This window comes from Physella acuta, unplaced genomic scaffold (genome assembly GCF_028476545.2).
Source record: "Physella acuta isolate Inbredline_101_S28 unplaced genomic scaffold, ASM2847654v3 ptg001144l, whole genome shotgun sequence".
Taxonomy (NCBI): domain Eukaryota; kingdom Metazoa; phylum Mollusca; class Gastropoda; family Physidae; genus Physella; species Physella acuta.
The window spans coordinates 225,807-249,188 of NW_026732661.1; the positions used below are offsets into that span (position 1 = coordinate 225,807).

Genomic DNA, 23,382 nt, shown 5'->3' on the forward strand with positions numbered 1-23,382 from the left:
TTAAAAACAAGTTTACAAAATCATTTAATGAAAGTCAGCAAAATGTATTATATTGGGATAATACGGCTAATAGAAAACTGTTTCCACAAAAGCATGAGTGTGAGATTCATTTTCAAAACTTTCTGCTCAACCAGAACAAGGTGATACTTCACAGTCTTTTCAGAATTTCTTGAATGTGCCTGAAATCCTGAAACAATGTTCAAAATATCCATAAAAATTAATGAGTTAAAAATCAGTAAACAAATGCAAAAATAAAATGGTCTACACAAGAATGTTTCCAATAATGTAGTCAGTCACAACACAAACATCAAAGAAAATAATAAATCAAAGCCTACAAAACAACTGCAAAATAGGTAAAACTGAATATTTTACCTGTGCTAAAATTTTTAAAAATAAAATAACCTATGTTTGAATAACATGTTGTGGGACAATGTAAATGTTGTTAAAGCTAACTCATACTCATATAGTACCTGGGTGTTTTTAAACAGAAAAGACCTTGAGATAAAAAGCTTTTTTCTTTGAGAACAATATCGCCAGAGATGGAGGACCTCACCTGAAATAGACATTTTTTATTATGCGACTATCTCATTGATTTAGATAATTTTAATTTACAAAGCTTGTTTCTGTTTAATGTGACTATTGTATTTTTGTCTGCAACTTAGAAACTTATAAAAGAAGTTATCATTTTAGCCTATGTCTTTTTAAGACTTTTTAACTCTAATTAATCAGTACTTGAAGTGGCAAAAAGCATTTTTCTTCTACATATTTTGTAATTTTTTTTGTCTTGGTGTCACCCCCAAATTGGTGTCACCTGGTGCGGTCCGCACCCCCTGCCCCCGCCTCTGATATATATATATATATATATATATATATATATATATATATATATATATATATATATATATATATATATATATATATATATATATATATATATATATATATATATATATATATATATATATATATATATATGTATATATGTATATATATATATATATATATATATATATATATATATATATATATATATATATATATGTATATATATATATTATATATATATATATATATATTATTTTCATTAATTTTTAAGTAAAACTAAGTTATACCATTTGGCAACTAAACCCTATGTTAATATGATAAATACACTATTAATTGTAAAGGATAAATAAAATAAATACCATTGATAGTTTTGGAGTAAGTTCCATCCACACCAGAGACAAAGAATTGACCTCTCATGTAACTGAACTGCTCTATGTTTCTTGTGTTGACCATTAAATCTTCAGTCAAGGGAGTAAACAAACTGGAGCCAGATGGCTGCCAGTCTTCTGTGTGGAAGATTGAATCACTGTCCAAATGAGGGAAGTGAATAAAATGTTTACCTGAAAAAAAAATTATAAAACAAATTTTAAAAATGTAATTCCTCAACGCAAATTTATTTTTGTGGACACAAAGTACCCTACTAGACTTAGAAGTCCATGGAGAAGAGTTCAATTTTGAAAAAAAAATAGAAAATCAAAGATTCCAATATAATTTGGAATAGCATAAAATAATGTATCGTAGACCTATAAGAGCCTCTATAATATGATAATGAATAAACAATTACCAGAAATTTTCCCGCTGTCCATGTCTGTATCATATGCATTCTGCCAGCTCTCTGTGTATACAGTTGTTTCATACATTTTTCTTTTCTTTTGTGGAATCTGCAACAGCTCATCCCCCATTTGGCAAAGCATTACCTAATGGAAAATTACACACCAACAGCTAAAAGTACAAAAAAAAAACTATTTTAAAATGTAAATGCAACAGAGCCTATCAATTTTTCTATTCCATCTAGCTCGTAGGACTACATCAGGATGATGCCTATAAAGATTAATTTATAGTAGTAGGCTTATATTAATTAATAATCTTATTATTACTGGATTAGGCCTATAATACTAATAGTTCGGCTAGATTAGTATGTAATTTACATAGTAACGCAGCTGGCTAAAAGACTAAAACTGCTGTTTTTTTTTAAATATTTAATATTGATTAGCCCCTAATGCCTAAAATTATTAGCCTATATATATAGTATACACTATATACTATATTATATAGCCTATAGAATAGATAGATAGGCCTAACTAATAAAAAAAAAAGTAACTATTAACTAACTAATTAATAAATGCTAAATAATAATATTCAAATATTAGTTAGGCTACCTAGTTGTTTTTTTTTTTTACATTAGTGTCATTAGTGACTCATTAGTCTCTTATCTTAGGTCTACCCTTTCGGCTTTGACTTTTTTAGTCACTTCACTTAGGCTTACATAGGTCTTAGATTAATTACTACTTAATGTTTAAGTTTAATAATTATTAATATTATTATTAATTATATTAAATTTAGGTCCTGACTGTTAGGACTGTCTCATCATGATCATGTATGTTCTGTGTACTGTGTACGGTTGTGTGTAGTCAAGTTGTCAACGTATTCTTAGTCTTCTTAATATATTATATAATAAATACAATAGGTAATCTATCGTTTTGGGTACGTAAAATCGCCCGCGGCTATTTATGTACGAAAACGTTACCTCATTGTCAAGGCTTTAATAGAAGTATATTGTCATACTTTTGTGTCAAATATTATAGGTAAATGAATAATAAACCTAAATCAATGGCAAAATATATCGATATTGGCCAGAAATTAACTTTAAACAGCAGTGTCTGAGAGCAAGATTTGCTATATAAACAGCAGCCATTTGTAAAATAGAGTGGCTTCCCCCTGAATCTGGCGCTAAAAGCTTATAAAAATAAAACTTAGACAAGATGGCTGCTATAGTAAATGAGCATGGTTGCATCTGTTGGAAACATCGCTAGTCTTCATTTATTACGGAAAAGTTTTAATTCAATTGTTTAAAAACAGGTACATAAATGAATCAAGGAAACATTTTTGAATTTTTTAAAACATAAATCTTCCTCAAAATGTGAAATAATTACTAAAATTTAAGGAGTCACCTGTTTTTCACATTACAAATCGCGGGCGATTTTACGTACCCAAAACGATAGATATTAGATATTTGTCAATTTGATATTAGATTACCATAAAATTTAAAAATAGATCTACGTCTTTGCTTTTGTTAGTTAAAAGAATGCTCCCAGGCAGTTTGGCCTACTCCCAGTTACAATTCAATATACATTCTAATCTAGTTTCTAGACACTGAGAGATCTGATCTAGAATCTACATCTAGATCATAGTTTTGTACGGTTTTCAAATAATAAAGACGAATCTCGTAAGTGAAAGTGAAAGTAACATCAGTGCCAGGAAAGTAATACAGTTTACATTCATTTTTAAGATAATAAAATATTTTACCTAATTAGGCCTACAATTAATTGGCCTATTTTTCATATTTGTTATGTTCTATTGATTTTACTTATTAATGTATTAAAAGCAATTTTAAAAATGTAATGTTTTATTTATAGATCTAAATCTAGATTTTATGTAAGTTAGCGAAAACAACTAAAACTTAGATCCAACAATTTTATGAACTTATTTGGCAAGCAGAAGTAGAATTAAAAACTGTAAACAGAACTCCTAAAATACATCAACACATGGATTTGCTAGGTTCAGATTCGGAAGAAGAGCAAGTTGAATTTAAAATAAATGAAAGTTATGCAAAAAATTATGAAAAGTGGCGTAAAAAAGAGGAACACCAAAAACGTAAACGTCTACTTTTGTATAGTCTAGACTCTAGAGTCTAGATTAGTACATCTACAACATTTTACTTAGACTTTAGCGGGTTAGACCGTAAGCCCTAATAATAAATCGGGTGTTGGGAAATTGCGAAACGGCGAGGCGGTAAACTGCGAGAAGGGCGTGATAACGGTCGGTCACTAGACTTTTGTCTCGCATATTACCACAACCCGATACCTAATACTTACGCTGGGTGGTGTTAAAATGCGAAGATATCCGCGAAAAATTTACCGCAACCGATTTACAGTGGTATTTGATGCAGACTCTAAAGACGTTTTGTTTACATTGTTAGAACTTCTGATTTTTCCATCGCTAGACATACTGATGATTTGTCAACTCCCCCCATCTTTTGTGTCGACCTAAAATACCACCTTGTTCGAAACCGCCCCAAATACCGCCGACTTCTTTCTTTTGTGTGTAACACCGAGGCCGCCTTAAGTTCAATATCTGCATTAAAGTTCATAGTAAACCATAATATATTATATATTTAATATATTGGAATTTGAGTAGGCCTATAGTAAAATTTGTGTAGGCTTCATCCTTTTTTACCCCCACCCAGGTTAACTAATCAGGTGGGGGTAAAATGCAAGACAATGTCTCTAGACTAATCGTTTTTGCAGCCTTCTTGCTTATTTTACTGCCTAATTAATCCTATCTCACATTTTACACCATTTAGGAGGCTGGACATTGTTCCTCCCTAAGAATTTAAGTGCTGCACTGTCAACGATATCCGTGACAGTTATTATTACTTTATTAAACTTTTTTTTTAAATCTTCCAGTCAAAGATAGGTATGGAGATGCTGATACCTCAAGCTCTTCAGAAGAAGAAGAAATTGTGAGTTTTAGTAAATTGAAGTTAAAATATTTATTTCCATTTGTAACATATTTTTAAAAAAATTTAACCATTTTGGTTATTACAATCAAACTATTTACCTAAATTTTTTTCTGTTGAAAATAAAATGATAGTGGTTAATAAATTAATTACAATTAAAACTTACGGTTGTCTTTTGGTGTCATCAAATCTAGTTAATGTTGTTTATTTATTGAAATTTTTTTAATATTTTTATATTTACTAATTCATCTATTAAACGATTTTAATGAATGTAGCGATCCACCCCTCAAATGGACAAAGACTGGCTAAGAGCTTATGCTGTGGTCAGGTTTAATCAGCCAAGGCTGTATAAGTCAGGGGAAAAGTTTTTCCATGGTGAGTGATTACAATGTATTCGTAATTCTTCACATTTTAAAATATTTCATTAATAAGATATAACTGACGATTTTTGTTTTGCTTATTTCTATTGTTGATATTTAACAGAGGTAGCTGAGCCTGTGGTGAAAAAGAAGGAAAAGCCCTCTACCTTGAAAGATCATGAAAGAAAGTTTATCCTTGAGAAAGGAGGGCAAGTACCTACAATTTTAACTTAATACATAATTTTGGCCTAAGCAAGAAAGACAACTTTAATGGTTTCCATGATGAATAGTTCAGGGTGGCAATTGTAAGATCATTTCCCTTTTCCTATTATTAAACAAAAGGTTATAAAATATTTGTATGATTATCTCCCTTTCCCCATTAAACAATAAAGGTTATAAAACATTTGTAGGATTATCTCAACAAAAATGTTCAGGACTATCTATCTTAGTTCACTCATGTGAGAATTCATACTCAGATACTATAGTATGGCAATCAGCTTCTGGTTTATCATCAGTTTTGTGTGATAAATGATTATAATTGTTTCTGTTTGGATTTTTAAAATGTATATTGTTTTCACATCAGCGTGGAGAGTGATGATGAATCAAAGACACAAAAGCCTTTGGGTAAAAGCTACTTTGAGGAACAAGAGGAAATCAAAAAGAGGTGTGTTGGCCTAACTATTACAGCCTTATATGGACAGATATTAGCATTACATGCTCTTCCTTATATTAACACTATGTAAAACTTGTATGATTTATTAAACACTGTTTGCTCAGCTTGAAGGAAGCTCTTCCTGAGTCTAGTGATGAAGAGGAGGGGGATCTCTTAGTCAAACGTCAAAAAACTGATGAAGAGAAGGTCAGTAATAATAGAATTGATTAACTTAAAATAACTAGTGGTTTAAGTAGTTATTTTGGTTCTGTGCTAAATAAATTAAATAAATCAAAAAATGATTTTTGTTGTAAAATTTAAATAATATTCTTGTATCAGTTTATAATACTGTTTAATCTTTTTAAGAGTACTTTAAAGTTTGTTCACCTATCAACAAAAGAATATTTAACATTAAGTTGATTAAGTATAGACTGCTGATAAAGTTTTTAATTTTAACTGTTTAGAAAGAAAATATTTTAAATTGATCAAATGCTTAACGAATATATCCACCGCAGAAAAAAGAAGAAAATGAATTCCTGGAGTGGTTGAAGGGTGAGAGAGTGGAGTTAGAGGATAAGGAGGCAGCTGCTGAATTGGTAGGTACTCTTATAAAGGGTTAAGGGAAATGGGGTGTGTTGGATATACCAGATGTACAAGAAATATACTGGTTGCTGCTGAATTGGTAGGTTTTGTGTGTGTTTAATTTCATTCTTAGCTACCTAATGTCATTGTACATTTTTGACTTGTTTAAATTCAACGTTGAAGTATATAATAGTTGTTTGTAAAACTTTTATAAGTTTAGTAAATTATTTTCCTAATACATGCTTTCTGGTCACAATATTACTCTAATTAATTATATGGGGACCAAAATATTTTTGGGAGGTCCTCTTAAAATTGTAAAATTTGATTGAGTATTTTACATTGCTCCTTAGGCACCACTTAAAGCGTATTGGAATGATCCAAACCTCAGTGAGAAAGAAAAGGTTTTACGAGACTACATCTTAAACAATGGATACATTGAACAAGAAGACTCGTGAGTTAATGTTTTTACAATCTGTACACTTGTGTTCTCTCTTCACCAGTATGGAAAGTTGTAAATATTATTCTAGTTTTGAATTAATTGTGTTAGTGTTTTGGATGGCAGTTGAGTAAGTTGTAGTTATAGTTGCAGTTAAAAATTAAATGTGCTTGTTTCTTGGATGGCAGTTGAGTAAGTTGTAAATATTGTTGTTGTTAAAATCTAAATTTTTGTGTCTTGGATGGCAGTTGAGTAAGTTGTAAATATTGTTGCAGGAGTGAGGATGAGTCTGAGGAGGAGGAACAGAAAATATTCCCAGACTTCAGGGCAGAGGAGGAGTTCCTAGAGAAGGCTGAGGAGTATGAGCAGAAATACAACTTCCGCCATGAGGAGCCAGGATCAGATGAGGTGAAGATTGATCTTTGAAATTACTGGAGATTGTGGGGGCTTAAACTGTAGGCTGATAAATATGTTGAAAATGGTTAAAAATTTGAAGTTTCTCTCAGGATTGCAGCTTTAACATGAATAATATAATGCTGATTGTGGTATTTTTCTTAGATGACTTATTAGTTGTATAAAATGTTAAAAAAAACCAATGTAAATATCTTGCTGTAGTTTTGAAGGTTGTGATGTTTGTGTTTGCCTTCTGCTAGAACTAACTGTTGTGTTGTCATACCTAAACTGATTGACCCTCTGTTTTAGATCAAAAGTTACCCTCGTGTGATCGAGACATCTGTTAGAACTAAAGACACAAGAAGAGCTGATAAACGTCAAAAGAAGTTGGAGAAAAAGAAAATGGTATTTGATTTGCGTTAATAATATTTTAAAACACTGACAAAATATATATATAAGGTGGTTTTTTAAATTTAATTTTACCACAAAAACTATTTGGTATGCTTATTAACTTAATGCGTTTATTTACAGTTACTTAAATATTTACAAGTGTATATGTTTTATCATTGACATTCTTGTTTTTTTTTTTAATTATTCTTGTAGGAACGAGAAAAAAGAAAAGAAGAGATCAGACTTTTACAAAAATTGCAAAGAGAAGAAAAGAGAGAAAAGCTAGAAAAGTTAAGAAAAATCGCCAACAATCCTAAACTTGATTATGATTTGGAGGCAGATTTTGATCCAGAAGAGCATAACAAAATTATGCAGGTGATTCTTTTTTCAATTGACTCTTTTTATGTCTGTGATAGTTTTTTATTCTTCTTACCATCTTTTGAACTTATTTTAAACAAGAATTACACAGCTAAGTAACAAAACTGAGTAATCCACATCAGAATTTGGTGTTCCATTTCACAGATAATGTAACTGTATGTTGCTTTATGTTTAGTGAATTCTGTTGTTGAGTAGTAAGATTCAAGTCTGAGCAGAAGATATTATTTTTTTATTGTTTTTTTAATAAGTGTTCACAATATGGTCCAATGAACAGGTAGCTAATGATTAAAAACAAATAGTATTTGCAGCCTCACAATGGATAAATTAAAAACTGCAACTTTTACTTTTGCAGTCTTACTTCAATGATGATTACTATGGGGTAGGGGATGATGACAAACCTCGCTTTGAGTACGATGCTGCTGTGGATGAGGAACCAGGTCTGTTAAAAGAAATGTTTGGCCATTTCAATGATGTCAGGATAGTTATTATATGTGTGCAGTTTTGTCTTGTCTTTGGTTTGACAATGCTGTTATGTGTATGTAAATGTCTGTCCCTGTCTACAAAGCAGTTTTTGTTTTACTGTTTAATTGACTGTTACTATGGTTATGGTTATATTTGTCAATTTTATTTTTAGATAACTGGTGGAATGAAAGATTGCAGGAGGAAGCAAAGGATGAAGAAAACACAACAGAGGGCGGGGAGGATGAAGGTCAATCAGCAGATGATGGACAGGATTACGAACCAGGGCCTGATGATCCAGATTTTGTTGTAAGTCACGTCTTTATTTTTGTTGTAGCTTTTTTTAATTGTTGTTAGAAAATTTTGATACCGGCAATCAGTTAACTAGAGCAGTTTTGAAAAAGTTTGTACATGTTGACACATTATGGTATTGATGGACGCTGACTATGACCCACAAATGTTTATATTGTATATGTTTGTTAGATGGACGCTGACTATGATCCATAAATGTTAAATTGTATGTTTGTTAGATGGACACTGACTATGATCCGTAAATGTTTATATTATATGTTTGTTAGATGGACGCTGACTATGACCCAACTCGTGACTACAAAGCTGAGAAGAAGAAAAAAAAGAAAAAGGGAAAGGTGGTCGAGAAACTTCCTTTATTTGACCCCAGTAAGTACCAGTTTATATTGGTGGTCAGGTTTTGTTATTACACAATCAGCACCAGTTTGATATTCTATACTAACTCAGTCATTACCAATCTTTATTGATGTTCATGTTTTGTTCTGTCAAAGAGCCCAATCTTTGTTGATGTTCAAGTTTTCATCTTACAATAAGGCTTAGTCTATGTTGATGTTTATGTGTAGTTTTAACAAATTAAGTACATAACATATATCAATGTAACACACTTTTCCATTGTTTTTCTTAAAATTACTATTATGTGTAAAATAATTATTAGCTATCCTTCATTATTTTTACTTTTAGAATTAAAAACAATTTTTTAATGAACTTAGGTAAAGGAATTATGTGCATGGAAGAGTTTTTGTGTAGCTTTTTATCTTGAGTTAAACTTTATCAACTTTACAGCCAAAACTACTTTTGATGAATACATGGATGAGTATTTGAAAGACAAGATTGATTCTCTCCCCTTTACTTACAGAGAGGTTGTACCCAATGATTTTGGACTTAGCACAGAAGAGGTAAAGTTGTCCTTTGAGTTCCATTTTTATGAATTATATTTGCTTTTTTAAAATAAGTAAAACAAACTTGTAGATTTGTTTTTATCATAAAGATGTTTTCAAATAAAAGGGATAACCTTGTATATTGCTGTATTATATCAATATAAAATTTTGTTTACCTCCCTTGAATGTTTAATGTAGGTAATGATAGATATTCATTGGTGCTATGATTTTTATGAGATTATATGATTTTTATTTAGATACTGAGAGCCCCTGAAAGAGAACTGAATTCTTGGGTGTCTGTCAAAAAGATGAGCCAGTATCGTTCCAAACAAGAAGAGTTATCAGAGAGACGGAAATTTCTTGCGAGGGCCAGAATGCCAGAGAAAAAGTTGAAAATTATTCCTTCGTTAGCTGAGAAAGCTGAGTAAGTGATCATGTAATGTACACAATTGTTTTGTTAGCATTCTCTTTTACTTGTCTCAAAATTTTACTTGTGTCTGGCATTTGTAATATTAAAAATTTGGTAATTTATCAACCTCCTCAAAAATTTTCTTAGGGAGAGCAAAGATGCAAAGGACGTGACCAGTAAGAAAACAAAGAAAAAGAAGAAGAAAAAGAAAATTAAGCCAGTGGAGGGTGGGGAGAAGACTGAACAGAAGAAAAATGAGGAAAGTTCAGCACAAGATGGTCAGAAAGTTTTGAAAAGGAAGAGAGAGAACAGTGAGGTGTCTAGCCCAGATAAAGTAAAACCCAAAAAATTGAAAACAGGGAATGAAGAAACGAAACAAAATAAAGTTAGAGAAAAGAGCTCGCTTGACAGAAATATTCTCAAAAAGAAAAAGAAGAAAAAAATGCAGCTATCAGTTGAATCTAAGAAGACAAAACCTGCTGCGCCTGCAAAAACAACCCCCCAGGCACCGGATAAAACAAAGGTGAAGAAGAAGAAGAAAATATCACTCCAGCTTTTTAAGTCAGGGGACAAAAGTGCTGTGGGCAACAAAGAACTGAAGAAGCAGTTAAGTAAAGTTATGTCTGCTGCCAGGCTAAGCAAATACGGCATCGGGCCGAATGCCGTCAAGATGAAAAACAAAAAGAAGAAAAAACAAAAAGTTGCTTCTTGAGGTCTCACTGATGTAATGTTTCTGCTGTTTTTGTCCTTCTAATGATAATATTAAAGTAATATTTTTATGTTTGATATGTTGTCTTAGTTCTTACTGTAACTAATTTTATTTAAGTTGGCTTAGCCTAGCTTTGTGGGGAAAATTTTTAAAAAGGATTTAAGTTAACAAACTACATGCTTAAAAAGATAAGAATCCTTTGAGGAGTAATGTCATTATTTGATGGATCATCCTAAATAGATGCTCAGTGGTTTGTTACAAAAGGTTTTTAAGTTGCGTCAACATTGTTCTCTGTTATCCATTTGGATATGGAACGGTGTGGTCAAACAGTAGAGTTCATGACTTCTAACCCAAAAGTATCGAGTTGGGATCCTGGACTGGAGTCTATGCCATCCAGCTCAGACAGGCACCTCACTTGCGTTTAAGAAAGTGGCTAACCACACTATGCCTTCGTATGCTGAGGTCACCTGACTCAGGAAAGTGGCTAACCACACTATGCCTTCATATGCTGAGGTCACAGAACTGTGGTCTACCCAATGGACTTACAGGTTCAAAGGATAACTTGACTTTTTTTTAATATGTCAATTAGGATAAAAACTTTAATAACACCTTTGGGATTTATTGCAGCTTTTTAAAACAAATGATAATTAGAGCAAAAATAAAAAGTCTAAAGGGTCATCCATAAATGACATCACGCTTTTTTGGACGATTTTTACCTCCCCTCCGTCACACAATGTCACAAAAAGCCAGACCCCCCCCCCCCCCTAAAATGACGTCACACCTCCTCTTACAACCCTCCTCAAAATAGCAGTTGTATTTTTCTTTAAACATCGATGTTTTTCCAAAATCTTGTCTGAACTCTGTCAACATGAAGTATTTTAATTGATTCCTATTACAATTTATTAAAACAATTTTCTAATATGCGAAATAACGGCTAATACTATACTCATTTTGTATCATTGCTTTTTTATAATGCAAAAGTATGACGTCACAACATCTGAACCCTACCTCATCACACACTGTCACAAAATTACGGACCCCCCTCCACCCTACGAGTGACGTCATTTATGGACGACCCCCTAATCTTTCATAAGCCCAAGTATATTAAAGAGCTTTATTTAGTTCTAGCTTCCTCCCGTGGTTTTTGCTTCTCTCAACATTTACTTGAAATTAATAAATTACAGAGTTATGCTACAGATGATAAAATTCCCCCCCCCCCCCCCACTCTAACACAGCCTTTAAAATGGGTTTAGCTGAATCAGTATGGGGTACACACTCATTAAAAAATGGCAATATTGAGTCTTCTCTTTACTGTGAATAGATTAACCAGTCAACTTGCCTCTATGCTGCAAGAACAATGGGGCTTAGTGTGTCATACATAACTATGTGAATATGTAACCCCATACATAACACTATGGATACGTAGCCAACATACATAACAGTATGAAAATGAAACCCACATACAAAACACTATGAAAACGTAACCTATGCTGATCAGAGTTTCTTCCAGGCATCTCTTCGGGGGGGCGAAGCCCCCCCGAAAATTTTTTACCGCCCCCCCGAACGAAATGAAATTTATATAATTTATATAGAAAATATATACTTTTAACAGTGTCCGCCCCCCCCCCCGAAGAAAGTTTACCGCCCCCCCCCCGAAGATTTCAAGTGCCCCCCGGAGAAAAAAGTCTGGAAGAAACACTGATGCTGATTCACCCTGTTTAATTGTTTCGGGTAAATTTTTCAAAATTAAATATTTTATAAGCTCAACTTTAATTTGAATTTCAGGCCTACATGTTTAATTGTTTATGCTATGTGATAACCATGTTCTACAATTAAGAACTAAGTTTGGCCGCCTTTTTAAACAAAACAAACACCAACAGTTATTACAATAGATTCTAGAAGTAGAATTCACCCCCCCCTTCCCCGTGAGGGCATTGATATGCTTCAAGTGTATGCCTCAAATTGTTGTTAATCGTAGTGGAATGGGGTACCTTAGAGGCGGTGGCAAGCTTCCTCGTTCTGTGCAGAGGGGGGGGGGGGGGGCGGAGAACATCATTGCTTCCCCCCCCCCCCCCCCCCGCGACGAAATATATTATAATTTATACAGAAATTAATAAACTACTTTAACCAGTTTCCGAAAGTTTCAAGTGCCCCCTCGGAATTTTTTTTTATGAACGACTTTTCTATAAACGTGCTTTTCACTAACGGTAAAAACAGTTCAGTGACGTCATTTCCCGTGCTCGACATTCTCCATTACCATTTATTGTCAAGTTAGGCTATCGTTTCTTTTCCAACTTGAACTCCCAGCTACCCATTTCATTTGTAGATCTAGAATCTAGACTAGTACAATATATATATATATATATATATATATATATATATATATATATATATATATATATATATATATATATATATATATATATATATATATATATATATTCGTTAAATCTTTCATTTTTTGTTGTTTAATATTTCCTAGATTTATGGCAGGGGTCCGCATGCGACCCGCGGTTCGCGGAGCCTTGATGCAAAGTGTTGCAATAAAGATATCCAAGGAACCCATTACTCCAGACGAAATGAACACATTTTTAAAAAATATGGCCTGCCCTTTCGAAATTTCGTGGGCGAGAAACACGTGGGCGGAAGTGGAGACTATTTGTCAGAACAGGGCAGATTTTTTTTTTTTAAGAAAAAAATAAAGAGGCTGAAAAGCTGTTGCAAGCCTAGTTTTTATTCCCCTACTGTTAAGAGAAATGGGTTTTTAATATTTAAAAACGTAAATGACAAAACGCGGGCGGATTTCAAAGCGAGGTGAAATTGGCACTTATTGTTCCGCGTAGCCATGGTAACCGGTAATGCACGTGCTAGTAAGAGCCCCCGGATTAAAATTTCGTCAGATTCAACTCCGACTATTAATACAATAATGCCTCTAATGGAAATAAAAAAACTTCACCTGACTCAAACTTAAATATGCTTACAATACTGCCGGCATGGAACAAAATATAAGATTTCGCAACTTATTTATTTGACATTTTCAGATATTATGGTTTAAAAACATTGTTAAATTTTCTTTCATTAGTGGTAAAAGACGTTTTGATTATCAATTTTTGTAATGAGGTTGTGAAATTCTAAAAGATATTGAAGTATAAATCTGCAGGTTGTTGTTTTTTCCCCCTTCCCTTGTCTTCTTGTAATTAAAAGCTGCGGCTAATTGCTGCTCCAATTAGTGCCGACCTTTAAAATTATTTTGTAAAATGATTAAAATGTTAATAGTTTTCGGTTCTTTGAAGTTTGCCAGATGCATAAATGGCGTCACAATAATTATTTGTAATATTTCGCAAAGCATTGTATTATAAATCTTAAATGGTATCAGAAGGATATGTGTACTATAGCAGTTTATATATATATATATATATATATATATATATATATATATATATATATATATATATATATGTATATATATATATGTATATATATATATATATGTATATATATATATATGTATATATATATATGTATATATGTATGTATATATATATATATATATGTATGTATATATATATATATATATATATATATATATATATATATATATATGTGACTAGGGTAGGCCTAGCCACTAGTTACAAATCTGATAACGAACGATAAGCCGAGACGCAGTATTACAGTCTGACGCAACATAGCAGGTGGCTTATTGGATCGGACTGATAACAATCTCAAAGCCAACGCGTGCTATTTTGGGAAACGGTACGAGGGGATTCAGACAGCCTGTCAACTTTGATTGATAGGATGCAGATGTTATTTCACGGACTGTACGTTAGAACTGCGCAACTAGTGGTCGGAGACATCGAGTACAAGTATCGATTACGGAGGAATACAAGTACGAGGACGAGTACGGATACAAGGGATAAATAGGAGGGGACGGCTGAACTCGTTCTCTTCCCTCTTCATCGCTCGCTTTAGATCAGTCAGTCTGTGTGACATATCAAGTTGGTTATATTGTGTTAAGAAGGACAATAGACATGTGGATTCAGTTATATGAAGCCTAGTGAGGACTGTTAGGGGTCAGTTGATTCAGACTATTATTGTGAAACATTCCTGTTGATTCATTGTGTTATATGGAAGCATTTCTTGATTCATGTAATAAAAGGATCAATAGCGAACCTGCATCTTCGAGTCTTTCTACTGTAGTCGATGTTGTGTAGCATGAGTGGTTCAACTCGTTACAATTGGCGTTGTCGGGCAGGATAGACTCGGGGAAGGTCACATTTGGCGCTGCGATCAGGATGAATTCAACTAGACTTGCCGGTTGAGGCACCCATAGTCAACCTTGTGCATAACTGTGTTTTGTGTGTATGTGAATTCGGACATTCAGGAACTGTGAAAATTGAGGAAAATTTTTTCATACACACACGGTAAGAAAGAACTCTTTTGTTTTACTTACGGGATAAAATGTCTACTCTGGACGAGAAGCAGACCCATATAGTGGTCCTACCCAGAGAGTCCCACATTAACAAATTTTACGGGGACGGGGATCCAACTTTAACCAACAGGTTCAGTGAAGAGGTCAAAGCGGCCTGGGCCTCGAGAGGCATGTCACCAGAGGAAAGATTAAGACTGCTGATGGGCAGTATAGGAGAGACGGTCAGGGCAGAGGTCAAATGCCACGATAAAACCATCCAATCAGATCCGGATAAGGTGCTGGATCTGATTATGGAGACCTTTGGGGAGAGACGGTCGGGATCGCAACTGCTGGCAGGGTTCGTAGGCTTAAGGCAGAGAATGGCGGAGAGTGTGATGGAGTACTCACACCGGATGAACAGGGCCTTTGATTCGGTAAAGGTCAAAACACCTGACATTGATGTGCGCCTACTGAGGGACCATTTCATCGAGGGGCTAGCAACCCCGATCCTAAGAAGAGAGTTGAAAGAGGAGGTCCACAAAGACCCGCAGTTGACCTTCCTTCAGGTCAGGAACTCAGCGATCCGCAGGTCCGAGGATGAGGACCAATCGAACTGTTCGGTGGACAAAGTCTCGGTGCCTGAACAGAGACAATCCCCACCCACAGGGGCCGACACGATGGAGACCATGATGGCTCAACTGTTGGCCCACCTAGATAAGGTTGACCAACGTTTGGAGAGGTTAGAAAGCAGGTCAACAGCTGAGAATCAGGAAAAGAACGGGACAAAACAGGGACGGGTTGGACGGCCGCGTCCTGCCAAGCCATCACTCCAATGGACGGCCGACGGTCGACCAATTTGTTTGTCTTGTTCACAACCCGGACATATGGCACGGTACTGCCAGGGAAACGGTCGTCCTCTGTAAGGCAGGGCCAGGCTACAGAGGGGCGAGGGTATGGCCCAAGAAGCAAAATGATGGGAGTCTGTCCAGAAATGGTGATTACGATTGGGGACATCGCGGTGAAGGCAATTGTGGATACAGGCTCCCAGGTGACGACAATCACGGAAAATTTTTACACCAAATGGATGAAAGGAAAAGACCATAGGTTGAGGTCTGACACATGCATGCGCCTGACGGCAGCTAATGGACTAACCATTCCATACTGTGGTTATTTTCTGGCGGATGTCGTGGTGGCAGGACATAGGTTGAAGCAGGTTGGGGTGTTCGTTACGAAACACAACCTAGAGACAAATGTGTCAAATATACCTTGCCTGTTGGGCATGAATATTCTTGGCCAGTTGCCAGAATTTCTTCCAAATATTGTCGGATCGACCACACCAGGTCGGGGATCCAAGTTGGCCAGGTTTGCCAAGACCAGAGGAAGGACAGCAGTCCCGGCAAACACGGTCAAGGCAATCAAATTACAAATTGGTGATAGAAGCGTGAATGGTGATGTGATGATAGAACCATGTGGCGCCGCACTGAGGGCAGGCGTCGTGTTACTGCGGACATACACATCAGCGGAAAATGGACTAGTTCAAGGATTAGTAGCAAATGTTTTGGATGAGGAAATTTTTATACCGCCTAATACTCTGGTAGGAGTACCACAGAACGTCGAGGTACTAAGGTCGGCACAGTGCATCGAACTGAGCAATACCAGCAGTAATGAAGTAACAATTAGGTCGGTCAATGTGACGGCCGAGGTGAAGAAAGAGGATGGCCGATCATATACATTCCCGGAAACTGAGGACCCAAAACTAAATGAATTGTTGAATAAGTACAGGGATATATTTGCCTCGTACGAGGGTGATTTGGGTTACACGGAAGTAATCAAACACCAGATACCCTTACTACAAGACAAGCCGGTGGCGCAACCTTATCGAAGATTACCACCGAGTCACTACTCGGAGGTGAAAGCACACCTGAACGATCTACTAAAAAAGGGAATTATTACAACCAGCACGAGCCCGTATGCGGCACCGATAGTAGTGGTAAAAAAGAAGTCAGGGGAGATAAGACTGTGTTGTGATTACCGGAAATGGAACAATATCACAAGAAGGGATGCATTCCCCTTGCCTCGTATGGATGAATGTCTTGATGCGTTGGGGGGAGCAAGATTTTTTTCTACCTTGGATTTGGCTAGTGGCTACCACCAAGTGGCCATGCACCCCAACGATCAACATAAAACTGCATTTATTTCTCCACTGGGACTGTACGAGTGGACCCGTATGCCGTTTGGTCTAACTAATGCACCTGCTACATTCCAGCGAGTAATGCAGAGTGCTATGAGTGACTTTCTATTTCAAATAATGTTGGTGTACTTGGATGATATACTAGTTTATTCAAAAACTTGGGAGGACCATCTAAAAAGATTAGAACAAGTGTTTCTCCGTCTTAGGGAGATAGGAGTAAAGCTGAACCCAGACAAATGCTGCTTTGGTTTGAAATCGGTACATTTTTTGGGTTACGTGATTTCGTCGGATGGCATCGCCACTGACCCAGATAAAATTGCAGCTGTTAAAGAATGGAAACAACCAACAACTACGGTAGAGGTCAGGTCATTCTTGGGCTTTGCCTCCTATTATAGAAAATTTGTGCCTGGTTTTGCAAAAATTGCCGCACCATTGCATGACTTGGTAAACAAAATGACAAAGAAACACAGTAAGGAGAAAAAGAAAGGTAAAACACAACTGATAGGTGAATTATGGACTGATGAATGCCTGAACTCGTTTAAGCTATTGAAAAAGGCTTTGACAGAGGCGCCGATATTGGGATACGCGGACTTTGACAAACCATTTCGGCTAGAAATTGACGCCAGCTCTAAAGGTCTGGGAGCTGTGCTATCACAACAACAAAAGCAAGGTTTCAGGGTTATTGCGTATGCCAGTCGAGCTCTGAAGGGATCAGAGAGGAACATGACAAATTACAGCGCCATGAAACTAGAACTTTTGACATTAAAATGGGCTGTGACTGAGAAATTCAGGGACTATCTATTAGGTGCTAAATGTGTGGTATACACTGACAATAACCCCTTGAGCCACCTAAAGACAGCAAAGTTGGGATCCATCGAACAGCGATGGGCAGCAGAATTGGCACTCTTTGACCTAGAGATAAAGTATCGCCCGGGGCGGTCCAATGGCAATGCGGACGCCTTATCAAGGAATCCTTACGAGAGACCGGGTGAAGAGGAAGAAACACTGACAGGAATATGTGAGGTCAGAGCGTCAACAGATATCCCTCATGGGGTACAAGTGATGCAAAACGGGCAGACCGGGGTGGAGCACATATCCACAGAGCCCGAACATATGGACAGTAGTGATTTTAATTGCCTTAATCACAAAAAGATAAGAGATGCCCAGAGAACGGATAGTGGCTTACAGCCGCTGTTGAAACACGTCCAGGAACAAAAATTCCCAGGAAGAAGGGAAAGAGAACAATTTGGTCGAGAAACAAAGAAAATACTGAGTCAGTGGGACCGTCTCAGTATAGAGGATGGTGTTCTCATGCGGAGAATTCATGACCAAATTGATGGGACAATACACCAGGTGGTGGTGCCTGGACAGTTACGAGAAGAAGTGCTAAGGTTGGCACATGACAGGGCAGGACACCAGGGTCAGGACAGGACGCACAAAATTTTACGACGGAGGTGTTACTGGCCCAATATGGAAATGGAGGTCAAACGCCATTGTGAGGCTTGTGTGAGGTGTCAGCATGCGAAAATGCCAGTTGTCAAATTGAGACAGCCATCAGGACACCTACTAGCGACAAAACCACTAGAGATTGTGGCTATGGATTTTACGTCGTTGGAGCAATCATCGGATGGGACGGAACATGTGTTGGTAATGACTGATGTATTCACCAAATGGACTGTGGCGGTGCCCACACGAGATCAGACTGCCAAAACAGTGGCAACGGTCTTAATAGAACATTGGTTCATCAAATATGGCATACCAAGACAATTACACTCTGACCAAGGAAGGGCTTTCGAGTCAGAAGTAATTAACCAACTGTGCAGCCACTACGGGATCAACAAATCTAGAACAACCACATTTAATCCGAAAGGAAACGGACAGTGTGAACGGTTCAACCGCAGCATGCATGATTTGCTGCGTACGCTAGAACCTGAACAGAAAAAACGTTGGCCTGATTTTCTCCCAGAGTTGGTATATCTATACAACTGCACACCCCATGCCACAACCGGCTTTGCGCCATACATGTTGCTGTTCGGACGGGAGGGTCGACTCCCTCTTGATTTGTTCCTAGGAAAAAGGGAGAGTATGACTGGCTCATACACCGCACTGGAATATGTGAATGAACACACGAGAAGAATTAGAGAAATGTACAGGGTAGTACAGGAAAGACTAGAACATGAAGCACGGCGAAGGGAACCGCCGGTACAGACAAAGGACCCGCCACTCAAACTGAATGACAGGGTATTACTGCGTAGCCACCCGTTAGGCAGAAATAAGATCCACGACCTCTGGGGACAGGAGATATGGCAAGTCGTGGAGATGCCTAGAGTAGCAGGTGGCCCCTTTAAGATAAGACCCATCGATCACGCCAAACCGGATCGGTGGGCGAATATTGCTCAATTAAAGAAATATTGGAATAGGCAAGAAGAGCAGTTACACACAAGGAAATCCAAGACAATTAGGGAACCGGAAACTATAACGGAAATTCACATACCCATCCCGGAACCATATCACCATCAACAGAACAACCGCGATACACAAGTGGAGGATAACGGCAACAAAGAGGATCCCGTTCCTTCCAGAAGCAGAGAGACAGTAGACCATCAGATAAGTGGTCCGCGGAGAAGTTTGAGGAACAGAAGGAAGACGAAATTTTTTGTCAGCAACCATCAAGTCTTTCATGGTCGCGCTGGTATGAGAACAGACGGTTCAAAAAGCTATAAAAGTGAACTGGTGAAGGCACCAAACGAAAAGGGTGGATGTGAATTCTAGAACTGTTTTGTGTCTCAGGAAGATGATGTAGACACAGTTGATATGTGAAATAGGTATAACTGTCAATCGTATACGAATGGGACGTCGTGGACAGTGAGTGGAATAATAAAATTTTTTTTACGATTGTGCGATTGACTTTGGAGGAGTGCACCTGCCAGGCGTTGTTTGTGGTTGAAAACACACAAAAAAAGGCAGGGGTGGATGTGACTAGGGTAGGCCTAGCCACTAGTTACAAATCTGATAACGAACGATAAGCCGAGACGCAGTATTACAGTCTGACGCAACATAGCAGGTGGCTTATTGGATCGGACTGATAACAATCTCAAAGCCAACGCGTGCTATTTTGGGAAACGGTACGAGGGGATTCAGACAGCCTGTCAACTTTGATTGATAGGATGCAGATGTTATTTCACGGACTGTACGTTAGAACTGCGCAACTAGTGGTCGGAGACATCGAGTACAAGTATCGATTACGGAGGAATACAAGTACGAGGACGAGTACGGATACAAGGGATAAATAGGAGGGGACGGCTGAACTCGTTCTCTTCCCTCTTCATCGCTCGCTTTAGATCAGTCAGTCTGTGTGACATATCAAGTTGGTTATATTGTGTTAAGAAGGACAATAGACATGTGGATTCAGTTATATGAAGCCTAGTGAGGACTGTTAGGGGTCAGTTGATTCAGACTATTATTGTGAAACATTCCTGTTGATTCATTGTGTTATATTGAAGCATTTCTTGATTCATGTAATAAAAGGATCAATAGCGAACCTGCATCTTCGAGTCTTTCTACTGTAGTCGATGTTGTGTAGCATGAGTGGTTCAACTCGTTACAATTGGCGTTGTCGGGCAGGATAGACTCGGGGAAGGTCATATATATATATATATATATATATATATATATATATATATATATATATATATATATATGTGTGTGTGTGTGTGTGTGTGTGTGTGTGTACTAGAAACGTCTCTACGACCACATTAGCTTCAAACTTAGCGCTAGTGAAACGAACTATGAAAGAGAACATGCAGAAGATGAGAGAATATACTGGTTAAACGATTTGTGAGTGGTCAGTTGATGTCCTAAGTAACTTGTGTCATGAATTAAACGCTTGCTTGTCTTATCGCAAGTAAAGTGGAAGGTGCATGAACACGGCGTCAAGACTGAGACATATACCTTCACAAGGCCCGAAGAAACACATACATAAACATCTTTATAACATATAGATACCTAAACATCTTCAGGAAAATACACCTAAACAATTAAAAAAAAACAGACACCTTAAAGTTTCGCAATTGCCTTTATGGCTGATGGTAGGTTTATAAGAGAAAAGTGGCGTTACTAGACCGGGTGTCGCCCTATGGTGTAGTTCAGGGTGTCACCGCCCCCCACCGCCTACAACGGTTTTGAGTTTTTCATAACCTTACTATGTATTCATTTTAATTGGATAAAACTTTGTTTTGATAGTAAAAAAAATATTTCCAATTAGGTGTCACTCTCAATATGGTGTCATCTAGTGTGGGCTACATTGTTTTCTAACAGTAAAAAAAAAAAAAAAAAAAAAAAAAAAAAAAAAAAAAAAAAAAAAAACCAAATAACTCGAATCTTTCGACCATTTCTTTAAAGGACCCTATTTTTTCGGACAATAAATTGAAGCAGTTGTTTAATTACCGTAGAATTAAGCGCCACGTCGTACAAAGTATTTAGATTTTATGGATGCTGTTTTCTAGGCGGTTGATGAAAGGACAGCGACGTCTACACGACTTTTTACTCCCGACAAATGGCGGTAAGTCCCCGGATGTACGAGTTGAACACTGCTCGTGTCAGTGTGCCATTGTCACGGCGCGAATCCACTGTGGGAACTGCTTGATTGATCGTCTGCTCCTGCGAAATTTTAGTTAGGTTTTTTTTTTACTGTTTAGTGTTGGGATTTCGCGATGTTAGGGTTTTTCGAAGTTTTTTTTTTAAATTTTTTTTTTAAACGTAGTTTCCGTGAGAATAGGAGATATCGTAAAATGTTGACGGATCTGTTTGTTGTAACACCTTGGTGTACTAAAAAAACATCAACCAGCAAGATTTGGCGGGAAACAATGGATTATGTTTGTCGTGATAGTGTTGGGCAGGGGTCTCCAAACTTTTCAGTCCGTGGGCCGCATTAACTATGAAATTTCAGTTTGGGGGCAAGTTTTTTGCAGGCATGTCTTTGATTTTTCTGGGAAAAATTCCTCAGCAATCACCGACAAACGATTTTTCCTTGGAAAAAAAGATCTCCGCGGGCCGGATGAGGGGACTTCGCGGGCCGTACAGAGTTTCTTTCAGGCTTCGCCCCCCCCCCCCCGAAAAAGTTTTACCGCCCCCCCCCCCCCCCCGAACGAAATGAAATTTATATAATTTCTATAGAAAATATATACTTTTAACAGTGTCCGCCCCCCCCCCCCCCCGAAGAAAGTTTACCGCCCCCCCCCCCCCCCCCGAAAATTTCAAGTGCCCCCCCCCCCTCCGGAGAAAAAAGTCTGGAAGAAACACTGGGGCCGTAGTTTGGAGACCCCTGGTGTTGGGGAAGGAGTGGAGGTTTCATGAGTTATATTATCAATGGTAAAGACGTTTATATCATTCCTGCCACCAAAACAGACTAGCCGCATGTGACATCAGAGTAGCGTCCCAAGGCAGAACGGGTGGTGCGGTACACATCAGGTGACACCAAATATTTTTTTTAAATCGTAAAATTATAATAAAATACTCGAGGGAAGTGTGGCACCAACCGAAAATGCAAACTTGTTGGAAAATAAGGGGGGGGGGAAAGGTGACACCCCCAGTCACTGCACCGAGTGACACCCGACCTAGTGACGCCAACCTGACACCATAATATAAAGCCTAGAAGGCTGTACCCTATGGCCACATCTGCAAATAAAATCCAGAGTACCCCCTCCAGCCCTCTAGCCCTTCCGCCCCCCCCCCCCCACACACACACATTTTGACGGAAGAGACAAGAAAAAAACGTGGTCGCTTTGAATAAGCTTCCTTGTAATTGAATTTATCGTCATTCATAATAATAGGTCATTATTTTAACTTTAGCTGGTGTATGCTGTTTTTTTTAAATGTTATAGTCTATCCAAGAAAAAACATCGACTAATGTATTGTGACGTCATGCATGTTGAGACCAATCAACAAGTCCTATCGGTTTTGTCACACATAATATACACGTTTTTTTAATCACCCCCCCCCCCCCCAATTGTCACCCTTCCCCACGGTGTGTGTTTTAGCTTATAGGTGACTCAAACCATTAAAACATACCCATCTGACCCAGTGGTGTTGGTAGGATTTTAGCATCTTTAAAAATGTTGCCATATATATATATATATATATATATATATATATATATATATATATATATATATATATATATATATATATATATATATATACATATAGTATATATGCCTATAGCTTTGGTCCTTGAGGGTCTCTGAGTGCTCTAGCCACCTTGACA

At 37.0% G+C, this 23,382-nt stretch overlaps 2 protein-coding genes across 5 annotated transcripts; one reads left to right on the forward strand and one right to left on the reverse strand.

Moving 5' to 3' along the window:
* Positions 1–29: 29 nt before the first annotated feature.
* LOC131956272 (uncharacterized) lies at positions 30–3,286 on the reverse strand. Of its 4 annotated transcripts, none has more exons than XM_059320723.1 (5): positions 3,106–3,286; positions 1,610–1,742; positions 1,185–1,385; positions 471–553; positions 30–187 (listed from the first exon to the last, which is right to left on the reverse strand). In XM_059320723.1, exons 2-5 carry the CDS (start codon positions 1,737–1,739, stop codon positions 149–151), a joined length of 453 nt encoding a protein of 150 aa, XP_059176706.1. In that variant the 5' UTR covers positions 1,740–1,742; positions 3,106–3,286; the 3' UTR covers positions 30–148. The 4 variants fall into 4 exon arrangements, with proteins under 4 accessions (XP_059176706.1, XP_059176704.1, XP_059176702.1 ...); XM_059320721.1 differs by having other exon boundaries at positions 1,610–1,767; XM_059320719.1 differs by having other exon boundaries at positions 3,082–3,286.
* Positions 3,287–3,539: 253 nt separating this feature from the next.
* Positions 3,540–10,574, forward strand: LOC131956271 (protein KRI1 homolog). The gene is made up of 17 exons (XM_059320718.1): positions 3,540–3,699; positions 4,512–4,567; positions 4,840–4,939; positions 5,048–5,132; positions 5,507–5,587; positions 5,701–5,782; positions 6,091–6,171; positions 6,508–6,608; positions 6,869–7,001; positions 7,296–7,391; positions 7,590–7,751; positions 8,107–8,191; positions 8,389–8,522; positions 8,792–8,891; positions 9,306–9,418; positions 9,658–9,824; positions 9,957–10,574. The coding sequence occupies exons 1-17, from the start codon at positions 3,591–3,593 to the stop codon at positions 10,519–10,521; spliced, it is 2,250 nt and encodes a 749-aa protein (XP_059176701.1). The 5' UTR covers positions 3,540–3,590; the 3' UTR covers positions 10,522–10,574.
* The last annotated feature ends 12,808 nt before the right edge of the window (positions 10,575–23,382 follow it).

Bases quoted from the DNA above. Each gene is read 5' to 3' on its own strand.
- LOC131956272 (XM_059320719.1), bottom strand. The intron at 1,386-1,609 runs GTAATTGTTTAT...TTTTTTTTTCAG, and splicing joins GGACAGCGGGAAAATTTCTG to GTAAACATTTTATTCACTTC. The intron at 554-1,184 runs GTATTTATTTTA...TGTCTATTTCAG, and splicing joins TTACTCCAAAACTATCAATG to GTGAGGTCCTCCATCTCTGG.
- LOC131956271 (XM_059320718.1), top strand. From the start codon at position 3,591: ATGGATTTGCTAGGTTCAGATTCGGAAGAAGAGCAAGTTGAATTTAAA. The intron at 5,133-5,506 runs GCAAGTACCTAC...TTTTCACATCAG, and splicing joins TTTATCCTTGAGAAAGGAGG to CGTGGAGAGTGATGATGAAT. The intron at 6,172-6,507 runs GTAGGTACTCTT...ATTGCTCCTTAG, and splicing joins AGGAGGCAGCTGCTGAATTG to GCACCACTTAAAGCGTATTG.